The 12,433-nt window shown below is 45.7% G+C and overlaps 4 protein-coding genes across 4 annotated transcripts; 2 read left to right on the top strand and 2 right to left on the bottom strand.

The window, feature by feature from the left end:
• Positions 1 to 203: 203 nt before the first annotated feature.
• LOZ57_004046 (uncharacterized protein) lies at positions 204 to 5,275 on the bottom strand (the record flags this gene model as incomplete). Its single annotated transcript, XM_049253092.1, has 3 exons — positions 204 to 1,931; positions 1,983 to 2,252; positions 2,303 to 5,275. 3 exons carry the CDS (start codon positions 5,273 to 5,275, stop codon positions 204 to 206), a joined length of 4,971 nt encoding a protein of 1,656 aa, XP_049107955.1.
• A 1,289-nt stretch (positions 5,276 to 6,564) lies between these two features.
• On the top strand, positions 6,565 to 8,300 carry LOZ57_004045 (uncharacterized protein; the record flags this gene model as incomplete). The annotated part of the gene is made up of 7 exons (XM_049253091.1): positions 6,565 to 6,592; positions 6,661 to 6,735; positions 6,786 to 6,862; positions 6,913 to 7,071; positions 7,134 to 7,253; positions 7,303 to 8,159; positions 8,216 to 8,300. 7 exons carry the CDS (start codon positions 6,565 to 6,567, stop codon positions 8,298 to 8,300), a joined length of 1,401 nt encoding a protein of 466 aa, XP_049107954.1.
• Positions 8,301 to 8,913: 613 nt separating this feature from the next.
• Positions 8,914 to 9,625, top strand: LOZ57_004044 (uncharacterized protein; the record flags this gene model as incomplete). Its single annotated transcript, XM_049253090.1, has 5 exons — positions 8,914 to 8,973; positions 9,039 to 9,063; positions 9,131 to 9,415; positions 9,467 to 9,503; positions 9,562 to 9,625. The coding sequence occupies 5 exons, from the start codon at positions 8,914 to 8,916 to the stop codon at positions 9,623 to 9,625; spliced, it is 471 nt and encodes a 156-aa protein (XP_049107953.1).
• A 564-nt stretch (positions 9,626 to 10,189) lies between these two features.
• HXT5 (hexose transporter hxt5) lies at positions 10,190 to 11,825 on the bottom strand (the record flags this gene model as incomplete). The annotated part of the gene is made up of 3 exons (XM_049253089.1): positions 10,190 to 11,267; positions 11,332 to 11,588; positions 11,661 to 11,825. 3 exons carry the CDS (start codon positions 11,823 to 11,825, stop codon positions 10,190 to 10,192), a joined length of 1,500 nt encoding a protein of 499 aa, XP_049107952.1.
• Between the last annotated feature and the right edge of the window lie 608 nt (positions 11,826 to 12,433).

The raw sequence follows: 12,433 nt of genomic DNA, 5'->3' as shown, positions 1-12,433 counted from the left end.
AGACAAACAGCTAATTGTGCCATTGGAATAAAGCATATCACTCGTACTCCTTGCTCTCATTTGTATGGTTATATGTATGTACAGTGCACCCCACCAGCTAATAAGAAAACATGCAAAGCTCCCAAGAAGAACCGTAGCGCCTATAGTACATAAGGGATAGTCTCGATATACTTGTTACAAACATAGAGGGACAATAAATGATATCAGTTCCGATGTCTTCTCACAGCATTGTGAGCTTCTAGTTTGATATCGAACATGATATCATCAATTTGCCGCAAGAATGACTGCTGAAACGACGTCTTGGAGATGGACTCAAGTACCGATTTGAGCGAGGCGAGTATCGATGTCTTACTGGATTCCGATGTACCGTTAGTGCGGGCCTCGTCCGGCATCGATTCCTGGCCTCGAGGCTCCTCAGCAGCCACATTCAATGACGGCTGTTCCAGCCCTGACGATACACCTCCTGAAAAGGGGCTTGTGTCCATTGTCATCTCCGTATCTTCAGTCAAGGAGACTGGACTTTCTTTCTGAGGTGCCGGTTTTACACGAAGCCGGAGCGACCTTCTGTTATTCGAAGGCTGTGATTCGGGTATTTCACGCGACGATGACTCACGAGTCGAGGAGTTGAAGCCGGATGATTTTGTTGATTGGCCACCATTGGTTTTGCTTCTAGCTGATTTTCTGTTGTTGGTTGGGTTGGGTAATTTCTGAGCAGAAATTTCTTCCAGAGAGTCCGGTATGTCCTCAGGCGATCCCGGACTAGGAGTGGTACCACTACCAGACACCCTTGCATTGTTGTTGGCGCGCTTATTAGAGCTTTCCTGGCTTGTATCAGTCTTGCTTCTCTTCCGCTTTCTTTGGCGGCTAGATGGCTTTGAACCATTCTCTTGCTGTTTACTGGTAGAAAGTTCCATGTCCATTGAAAGCTCTAAATCCTGCTCTAATTGGGAGGCAATCTGCTGTTCCAATTGATCATTGAAGGAATCTAGAATGCGGCTTGGGTCCAATTCAGTAGATTCAGGGCTCTCGGAGGTATTAATTTGGGCGGCTGCAAAGTCACCTCTCGTCGGCGCGGATTTTGGCGAGTAAGCAAGTTTCATGTCAGAGCCGTTAGATGAAAACGGCCAGTCATGGATTAAAGAGTCAACTGCAGGACTTGAATAAACTTGGCCGGTATCTCTACTAGTCGAAGCATCTTTTCTGGAGCTGGTGTCAATAACTTCCTCCACTTTCTTAGCTGATGAGGCAATACTGCCCCTTTTGGTAGTTACAGCTGTCTTGCTTGGAGTAACAGCCTGATGATGTGTTGTAGAAGCCGGAACTGGCGCAAGATTAGGTGAGGCACTCCAATCAAGATTAGGTGGTAAGGTTGACAAGGAAAAGTCGGCGAGTTCTGCGCCTGGTTCCTTTGATCCAGGAGTGGGGGAAGAGAATGTAAAGTCATATTCATCCGCCGGGGATCCCTCGGTGACAACTGGGGTGGAAGGGCGGTCATCGGCGGGATCGGATTGCCCACGAATTCTTTTCGCCATAGTACCTTGGTTTCGAGGAGATAGGAAGCTTGATGGGTGACTTTGAAATAATATGGCGTTGTCCGAACGCTGTCTTTCTCTTACATCCTTCTGATGCTCAGTAAGAAGTTGTGATTCAGGAGCGGCATCACCTGCAGGGGATGACTCCACAGGCACAAAATGTACTTGTGAATTATCGTGGTGTAAACGGTTATCAGGGGTGTTGGTGCTGCCTCTTTTCCGTGACGGGCCTTTCGTTTTATTATGTTCACTTCTTTTAGAAGAACATGGGGTAATCAATGCTGGTGAACCAGATGGCCTTTTATCAATTCCGTGTCGCCCAAGCCTTGATTTGCGTGGGGTTTCAACGTTGGAGGGAATTTCTGGAGAGCTTAAGAAATCGAGCGGTGGAGATGATTCCTGGAGAAAATTAGTAGGGCGGTAATCGACAAGGATGGTATGGAAGCTTACACTAGGTTCACACCTATCCGGCCACGAAGGTAGCAGAATTTCCACATGAGCTCGCAGCTTTTTCAAAGCTGTTTTGACTTGAAGCGGATACTCCAGGTGTTCTTGTAGTCCGAAAGTGGCATTCCACAAGTGTATGAATCCATTTACAGTGGATCTATGACGCGATTCAAACCCGGCTTGAATCAATGGTCTTAATCGGCATAATAGGGTAGTATTTGCTCGTCCAGATGACTCAAGAGTGTGGGTAATAGTTGATACAAGAGCTCGAATCTATCATTATCAGTTAGTACTCCGTAGAAATATATTGTGTTCATACTCACAGCCAAAATCACAGATCTATCAGTTCCGGATGTAGAGCTATACTGTCCGTTATCATCCCTAATCCATAGCGCAAGGCTATTTTGAAGACTTTCCAACAGAATGGAACGATACTCTGGCGGGGAAGACTTGAGGCAATGAGCAACAGCTTCAAGAAAAGCCGAAACATCAGTTTTACTAAATTCCCTTGTGTTGATATAGGTATCATTTAGAGCTTTGCTAACTAGTAGTAGTAGCTTTTCACAAGACGCTTGATGAACAGTGCGATCTTTTAAATTTGGCATCGCGTTGGCAAACTTCGGCAAAGGTTTGACAGTATCCTGAGATGGAAACACAATGAGCCCAAGGAGCTTTACAACTCGAGGTATTGATAGGACTGGGTTTCGGATACAGGATTCGGAAATTGTCTCGATAGCAGCAGAAACAGCGATGTCTCCCTTTTCCCGGTGAAGAGTTGAAACTAAAGTATCACAAAGATCGATCCACTTAGCAGGAGATTTTAGAAAGTGGTTTCCAACTTCGAGAATAACAGTTATTTTATCACAGTCATTATTAGCCGTATTGTTAGTCCCCTCTTTAGCCGGCGTATCTAAGCTAGCTCTGTCTAAACAGTCCCTCGATGCAGTTGCCAAGATGTCCCAGGCATCATTTGCATTTTCATTCGTATTCTTCTTCGTGGTTAAAGTAGAGTCTCGAAAGGATTCCGCGAATTGACGCAAAATTTCTATTTGCGAGTTTCTAAGGGTATTTCCGGATAATGCAAGCCGAATCAAGTCGTTTAGAAGCTGAAGGTACTCAGGGGAAGAGGGTCGGTTATGTGAAAATACAATCAACTTGAATAAATGAATAATGGGGGGTTGAATAATTCCGTCTCTTTGGGCTCGTCGATGCGTAGGGGTTTGGGCAGGTTGAAAGGTGTCTGAGGTTGTTTTTAGGAGTAGCTTGTTGGTAAATGGAAATGGCTCAATTATCGATATCATAGTATTCAGTAAGAAATTGAAACGGGGAAGAAATGCGTCGTGGTCGGGAGCATTCAGTGAAGCCGGTGCGTCTTTCCATAATCGCTGAAGAATCTCTAATACGGCGGCAATAGCTTTCATCAATTCTGCAGATGGCTGGATTTCCTTTCTTGATGCATCGGCTAGTGCCCTGGACAAATTTATCCACATTTGTTGTATTGGTGAGCTGGGATTCGTTGTCTCACTCCACTCAGCACTCTTCCAAAGTCGTTCAAAAATCGGTGAGATAGAAGAAACCCGCGACCGCACCCATTTGCAGTCAAGGCGCAATAAGTCTTCTGGTTTCATCTTGCCATTTTCCATCGCTTTCTTTTCGTCCCAAACTTTCGATTGAGAATTCCAAAGCAGCTCCTCCAGAATCGTACAAACTATTTGAACGTTGTTGGAATTGGAATCTAAACGTCGTAGGAATGGAGAACAGATATATTCGCTCCAATATAAGTCCAGTCGTTCATAGGGGGCCGAGGGACGAAAGGCGTAGTACAAAAGATTGCAGTAGCTTGCAATAGCTTGGTTGATCAGGGGCGTCGGGTTCTCATTCTTTCTTCGTTCTAGCTGTAGAAAGATGGGTTTCGAAAGGAATGTAGTCATGTCTTTTTCAGCTTCGTTAGTGTGAATTGCGTAAACCAAATGATTCCAAGCGTTCAATGACTGAAGTTTTGTGGCCAAATCACTGCAATTGAAGCACTTTTGTATTACCAAAATCCATTGCTTGAAATGAGGCCACGCGTCTAAAGTCAACCGAGGCCTCCTTAGAAGGAGAATAATGGTACTCCAGATCTGAGGAACGTAAACGCTTCCATCTCTAGATGAGACCATTGTCAATAGCCGGCTAGATGCTTCATCCACAAACCGAGCACCATTCTCCAAAGGAAGATCAAAAACGTCATAAACAGACTTCGATATTAAAAGACTGGGTCCCAATGAGCTTGCGACCTTTGAGCCAAATTTAAGCGCTCTGAAACGAATATCCTTTACTTTATGCAACAAGCCAGAAATCAAATGGTTCATCCATAGATTAGAGTAAGACGCAATCACTGATCGCGCTTGCAATAACAGCTTTTCATATATACTAAGCCGCATTGCAATTATAGACTTGCCGTTGAGTCGACTAGTGATATCGTTGAGGTTTTGCAATAGCTGTGCAGTTTTGGTGGACGTTAGTACCTTTGGCGGAAAGTTCTGCTCGGATAGGATCCGCATATAGTCAATGATAATTGTTTTGGGCGTTGATGGATTTTGTAGAGACCCAATGGCTAAGTCAAGAACAAAGTTTTTGAAGTCGTCTGGAATCCTGTTGGCACAGTCGGGCTTCCAGAGCATCATGCACAGTAGGTTTGACGCATGGTGGATAAGAGAAACTTCCGAAGGCCCAGGAGTGCTTGATGAAACAGCAATATCTCGACGCATAAACTGAGTTAATCGACCAATATTATCAACCAGGTCTTCAGTATCTGGTACATCGCTATATACTGCGAGACTCCCAAGTAATTGCATATACGCGTCCGTCCTCGAGATCTTGCAATCCCCTGCAAGCTGTTGTAAGATGGAATATAACATTCCTGGCGGTGTATCAGTCGGGCTGGATCGCGGGTCTTCAGGCGCGTCGTTATGCGAGACGTAGACTGTAGGTTTGAGAATTGACTTTGTTGGTTGGTAATGCTTCGATGGATATAAATTGCGTAACTGAGGCCGCGCCTGGGGGGGTGACGTAGAGAAATCTGGGGCTTTTATGTAGCTGGGGAGCGGCGAGAAATTGACGCGTTTCAACGCCCTCTCAGCAAAACGGCTTGGGGAAGTGTCTGAAGACGAAGGGTGGTCATGGGCAGAGGTGGGAGGGAGCTGAGGTTCGGTCTCCGGGTGGGTTTCTCTCGTTCGTGAGCCAGAATATGAAGATGAGCGTGGAGGAGTCGGCGGGCGAGCTGCTAGAGCACCCAGTCTTCCTTTCTCGACCATATTGACGAGCAGAGAGAAGTTGAAGCCGCACCGGTAATTAACCAAACCACTGACGGCTTCTAAATCATATCAGTGGGAAAAATTCAAGGAGCCGGGCCGGACTGGGTGAAGCTCCAGATTGAAGTCACGGCCGGTCGCCGTGGCTGGACCCTGCGAGCGGTGTTGAAATCGCGCCGCCGAGCGCGGTCGCGTCGCGTCAGTTGAATTACATAAGTTAAGCGGAATTCAATTAAACCTTCTCCGGAGTTTAATTAGTCCTTTTCCGATCATCTGACGACATTCACCCAGAAATTTACTGCCGCTCCTCAAAACACGGGTTTCGGGCATCATGTTCGACAGCTCCGTTGGATAAGCGGCTGGCACATGAATAAGTAAGAGATACTGACACACGGCGGCTACATCGTCGCGTCGTAAATTCAAGCCTGGTAGCTGGCGTCCGTTGATTGGGTATTAGACATCGCCTAATTATTGCAGTTTTTTGACTTTCTCCGCCAGCAGAACCGGGTGATGTATCGTCTGTGCAGACTTTTACTGCATAGGCTGTCAATCAAATGACCTAGATAACATAAATGGGCATCCTGGGCATGCTCCGAAAGTCAGATGACAGCTTATCAGCAACCAGACTTAACAAAGAATACCTACTCGCGACAATATCTTGACTATCTTCGAATGGAGACACAATGCCCTGCGCTGTTCGACAGAAAGGACTGAGGTTATTGACGTTGCTCTATCTGCAAGAGACCACAGCTACTGAACTACTGCGTAGTACCGTACAATCCAGTTCTTGGCGTCTTATCTTGTTTTCAGTATTGCGCCTTAAATATTTTTTTAACCGCTCAGCCCAAAAAGGGCACGCAGCCAGAGCTTGGCCTCATGGAATGCCTGAATGGTAGCATACAACTTCAAGCTGGGAGCCTCGTCTGACGAGATTCTTGCATGACGACTTTAAACTCAGCGATCAACGGGCGGACCGTCATTGGGGAGCAAAGTTAAGGTTTGGCGAGACTCCGGGGTTGGGCAGTCAGACTATTGACCAAATATTGAATGCGGGAAAGCCTGGAGCGGTCAGATGCTTAAATCTCCAGGCGGCTTGACTCTCTTTCTTTGACTCGGTTATAAAGACTCGGCTCTTCGACAGCTAGTTTATGGCATTTGGAATTCTTGCCATCAAAACCCCATTCTCTCCCAGTCCCAGAAGCCCCGCTGCTTTCCACCCATCCACCCCTTTTGGTTAACTACCGCATTTCTGCTCTGTTACTCCATCTTGTCCCTTTCTTTCTGCCGACGCTATGAATATATCTGAGCTACAGGGTCAAGGTTTGTTTTTGTCCTGCTACTTTCTTGGCCCCCCTGGCTTTTGGACACAGTGCTGATTTACGATACAGAAAAGCTCAGCCAAGTCACGCGGCTGTTAAAGGCTCTCCGGAGAGATCTAAATGAGAGGCGGCTTGAACGTGCCAGTATGCAATGATCCTATTAATCTCTTGTGCCTATTTTAACAGATTGTTAGAGCGCATTGAATATCTTCAGAAACTTCGGGTGCATGGTCGCAAACCCGAAAATGCGACTCCTATTTTCCAAAAGGAGGTGCGAAATCACGTAAGAAAAAACGTTTCTCCATTTTAACCTGTTTATAGGGAATCCATGTCCTTTCATCATACGGCTTTGGCGAAAAAGACCCAGAAATAGCCCGTGAAGCACTGCGTTGCCTTGCAAATGCTCTGCTACTTGAGCAGAACACCCGCCAAATGTTCGTGGATCTAGGAAATGCGCCCAAGGCGGCAGAGTTATATAAAGTAAGCTACATTGCATTTTCTGCTGTTTATATTCCCAAAGATGCTAATTCGCTTCCTCGCAGGAAGAAAATTCGGATGATGAGTTTTTAGCAGCTCGGCTTCTATTCCTGACAACTTATGATTCCAATCTGAACTACAACACTCTTTTTGACAACAATGCGTTAGGTGAAAGCATAAACAATGTATGTTCTTTATACTTCTTTTGCTGGCTTTCGTAGCTTACATGACAAGCACATAACCCGGCATTCGAAACAATTTTCCAAGGGACGAAAGAAGAAATGGACAGAAATCGATGAGCTAGGACTTTCAGAAACCCTCAAACTAATATTCAACATAACAAGTTTTTATCCAGCCAGGGGTGACGGGCTCTCTACGTCAATTCCCCATATATTGAAGATTCTAAGCCGTATCGATATACGCTCTCCGCCGCTCCAGGCTCCTGTGAATTACCTGATTAATTCACTGCTTAATCTTGACTTGGAAGCAAAGAAAACAAAAAACTTCAACGCAAACCCCCTATTTCCGAAGTTTGATCAAAATTGCAATGTGGATAAGCTGATCAATATCCTCGACCAAGCTGTTGCTATGCACAAGCCGTCTCAGCTAGAATCACTAGCAGTGCCACTCCTTACTCTCCTACGAAAGATCTATGAAGTCGCGCCCGAAGGTCCGCGGAAATACATGGAATGGCTCCTTCTTCCCGAAGACAGTGATAGGGACCAGCCAATTGGGCAGAGCAATACGCTCTCTTCAAAGCTCCTCCGACTCTCTACTTCGCCCGTTGCACCAAGCCTCAGAGAGGGAATTTCGTGCTTGATGTTCGAACTGTCCGGAAGCAATGCCAATGACTTTGTGCGAAATGTGGGATATGGGTTTGCTGCTGGGTTTCTCATGTCTCATAATCTCCCAATCCCCGAAAGCGCAAAGGAAGCTTTTTGCACCAAATCTACAAGGCCGGGAGAACAAGGCGCGACCATCAACCCGATTACCGGCCAGAGGTTCGATGCTGAGCCTCAGGATACTGGTGAGCCCATGACTATAGAGGAGAAAGAAAGGGAAGCAGAGCGTTTATTTGTTCTCTTTGAAAGGTTCGTTCTAGCTTTTATGGCATTGATCTCCACATCTCTCTCTAACGATATTCTAGGCTTCGTGCTACAGGTGTAGTCAATGTCGAGAACCCGGTGAAAACGGCGCTTGACGAGGGTCGATTTGAGGAATTAGACGATTAAATTTGAGGATTTGGAATGTCCAGTTTGTGTGAACTCCTGTATATAGCTCTATATCAAAATTGGGTGGAAAATAGTGGCGCAACTTAAATAAAGGAGCGCGCGGGAGCCTGTCTGAATACTCCGTACAGCTCATTACTACTGGCGGGGAGTGAGGATCAATCGATTTGGATTTTCATGGCTGCCCAACGAACGTCCTGTCGATACCACGGTGGCTTGGAAAGTAACTTTCATAAGCGACAAGTTGCATTCGTTCTTGCCTCTGTTTCTTTGTCTTCTGCCGAAACCGGATGTGTTTATCGTTTCTTTGGGGCAGGTGCAAAATAAGATTTGATTATATAAGCCACCACGCGCTGTGGCGCTCTGGCCCAGGTTGGTCTAGCGTCCTGCCAAGATATTACATCATTCTTGGGGCTTTAGCACCCGATGCAGCCAATCAGGATTTCTAGCGGCTTCACGAAGCCTCATGAAGCGGGGCACGCGGACTGATAGCGGGCGGAATTCTTCAACGGAATATATTGTGGAATATATCTTCTTATACGCATACTCGCTGTACAGCATTATTAGGATACTGAGCGCGAATCTCACAGACCTACTAGAGTTAAAGCAACCAAAAATGTCGCAACCGGCACCACCACCCGGGTTTGACCCCGAGAAGGCGGAGAATTTGGAAGACGTGAGTCCCGACAATTTTAACGCCCGATTAAATAGCGTAGCACTTATACTTTATTCTTCACAAAGATCGAGAAGCAGTTTGCAGTGAAAGGTTGGCTACCTAGCTTTCCTCAAAACGGCAGCGCCAGAGAGCTAACTATCCCCGCGTCCTTTTCAAGCCGTCCAGCAAATGTCAACTTATTGGGCTATCCTCGAAAAAATGCCTGGTTCTAAGCTACGACTGACAAAGATCGATGATGAGATATATGAGCATTTAAAAACGGAATTTCCTGATTTCGATCCGGAGGCGACCCTAGATGAAGAGCAGATGAAGAGCAAAGAAGGCAAAGAGAAGTGGCGCAACTTCATGAATGCATATGAGAAAAAGGTCAGCGATTTCAACTTCGGCACGCTATTACGGAAAAATGCAAAATGGGAATATGGAGAGAAGGAGACGATGTTTGGTGTGTACTCCAGTGGTATTGATACTACAGAATTTCGCTAAGAAATATCAGCTGTTCGCATGCAATTCTATGCCATCGAGATTGCAAGGTAAGGCCCTGCAGCTTCCAAGATAAGAAACAGCATGACTAACGTGATGTCCCTTTAGAAACCGAGCTGGCCTGAATGATTGGATCTACGAAGAAGCTCAGAAACAACCCACAACTGCTTGAGGAAATTGGTCTTTCTATCACCACGAACAATAAACAACCTAGAGTCGCTACGATTGACATGATCGCCGGCGCTGGGCGGTCCGACGCAAAGTGCCTCGTTGAGATGTACTCCGTACCACGTACGAAAAAGCAAAAGTTTCTTAAGAGATATAACGCTAGATGCGGCAGCCGCCGTTTGGTCATCGCCACCCAATATCGTGTACTTTTAGCCACATAGCCGAATCTGATGGCAAAAGGTTTTGTTAGTTTTGGATCAGCCCTCAATATGTGATGACAATTTCACATAAATAGCAGTGGTTCAACCGCAAATATATCATAAATACGGAATATGACTACATTATAGAAAGAAACCGCGAAAGCCTCAGCATGGGAAACTAAAAATGGGCCTGAAAGAATGATTTATAAATAATTTACATAGAATACATGTTTCGCAACTAGTGCGATCTCGGGTGTGTGAGACTCAAAAAGGCGAATTTACATTCGCCAGACAAAATTCAAGCTATCGATAACCTGTTAGGCTACTTGGGTATTTTTCTATTCTAAGGCGAAGATTCCGGTTGTATGTCAATTTCCTCGAGAAGAACGGTCATTTATATCCGTCCCCGCCAGTACCGCCTCTTGTGACAGTTCTTCAGGCGGAGGAAGAACGTAAGTAGAGCTTTTCCAAGGTTTGACCCTTAAAATGTACATTGTATCCAGCTCTTCTAGAGTTCGGCCTGACCCCTCAAGAACCCCAAAATACACCAACGCGGCAGCCAGGAGCAGACATCCTGCAAAGACATAGCCGTATAGAAAATCAATTTTATCAGTAATAAATGGTGTAAAAAAGGCAAGCAGGAAGTTCCATAGCCAGTTGGAAGCCGTAGCCAGAGCCATTGCTCGTGCACGATATCGGGATGGGTAAAGTTCTGCGATAATCGCCCAGATCATTGGTCCCCAGGTGCTTGCGAACCCCAGAATAAAAAGACAGGCGAATACAACCATGGCTGTCCCCGCTTTGGGCGTATTTTGTGGAGTCTTAATATCAAGAGCAAAATGGCCGACAGATGCAAATATTAGAAAACAAACACACATCCAGACAGCGCCCACAATTAGTGATTTGCGACGGCCAAAATGTTCAATATTGTATAGTCCAAGGAATGTGCTGCCAAAATTAACGGCGCCTAAAATCATCTGTGTGACATAGCTGTTCGATATGCCAGCACCTTTGAATATGACTGTCCCGTAGTAGAAGAAGTAGTTGGCGCCAGTGAGCTGTTGAAAAGCTTGGAGTGTGATGCCTAGAAGTATTCTGTATTTCATTCTTGGACCATGAAAAATTTCCCACCAATGGTCTTCTTTGGCAGCCATATCTTCCTCATGCTTCTGCTTAATCTCGGCAAATTCTTCATGTAACCGTTTATGATTTTCAGGAATTCCGTAGAGCTTCATCATTGTCCGTTTTGCCTGCTCAGTCTTTCCTCGCGTATAGTCAAATCGAGGCGTCTCAGGGAACAAAGCAATCCCAAGCCCAAGAATAAGCAGCCAGAGAAAGGTGATGGCCATGGGAATCCTCCATGACGCAGTATTATCCAAGCGTTCCGTACCAAAATTAATGCAGTTGGCAACCAATATTCCCAGTGTAATGAATAGTTGGTACATACTAGGAGTGTCAAATTAGCAAATAACTACTTCTATGCTGCTTCATTGGAAATATAGTTTCATACCACACCATAGCCCCACGAATATGCCGCGGAGCACTCTCGCCTTGATATAAAGGGACCAAAAGAGAGAGTGCTCCAACTCCAAGTCCTGCAATCCAACGGCCAATAACTATTTGCCACCATCTCGGGGCTTCAGATGATACCTGGACAATAATACCAACGGTGAGAACAACACACCACGAAGATATAGACCATTTTCTCCCAAGACGATCTGCGACGGGGCCGGCTACCAACGCACCGATCAAAGTGCCAACTGAAAGCTGGAAATGAAAGCAATGAAACATTAGCCTCGAGCATTGCCCTGCGGGCAAGGGTAGCTGTCGGCTACATACCAAGGCGACAATCAACCCGGACCTAACATTAGTAAAATGATATCCGTCTCCAGATTTGTCCTTGTCGCCAAATCGCCGGAGGAAATCTTTCATAGCTAAGATTCCAGATATTTGACCGGTATCATAGCCAAAGAGAAATCCACCCATCGACACAAAGAGGCCCATGATCATGGAATGCCATGTCACCCAGCGAATTGGGGTTTGTACAAAATCTCCAGCATGCGATTCAGAATGCTGGCCAGATAAATTTTTCTCCGAACCAGAGACTGTCTCATTTCGGCCAAAACAGAAGTACCCCTTAACCTTCTGCATCGTTTTCCCTTGGTCCACGCTGTAATCCGTATGCGACAACCTATTAGTTGAAAATAGGAAAACGAAAACCTATAGCAGTATTCGAGAATTCTGCAGAATGATAGAAATATCTTTAGTGACCCATGCCAACTTTTCAGTGGGCCATCTATATTTTTATGCTTAGCGGACGTGGAGCCCCAGTTTGTAGCACAGAATCCTGGCCCGTACTCCCGTAATATACGACTCCAAGTACGTACAGTATGTATTTATGGCGCACGAAAACTGTCCCATCCCTTGTGGGTGTTCCAAAGGCCTTTGGTATCCTAGGTCTTCCTTTATATCAGAAATTCCAATGTGAACACAAACCTGCGAAAAGCAACTGATGTATCGAGACCTCGCAACTTCTCACTACATACTGGAAAGTCGGATGTTCTTATTTTTCCGTGAAAAAAGCGTGTTTGTAAAGGCCGTACTGGATTGAG

Source organism: Ophidiomyces ophidiicola, assembly GCF_022830035.1.
Source record: "Ophidiomyces ophidiicola strain CBS 122913 chromosome Unknown scaffold_15, whole genome shotgun sequence".
Taxonomy (NCBI): domain Eukaryota; kingdom Fungi; phylum Ascomycota; class Eurotiomycetes; order Onygenales; family Onygenaceae; genus Ophidiomyces; species Ophidiomyces ophidiicola.
This window is presented reverse-complemented; position numbering and strand designations above follow the sequence as displayed.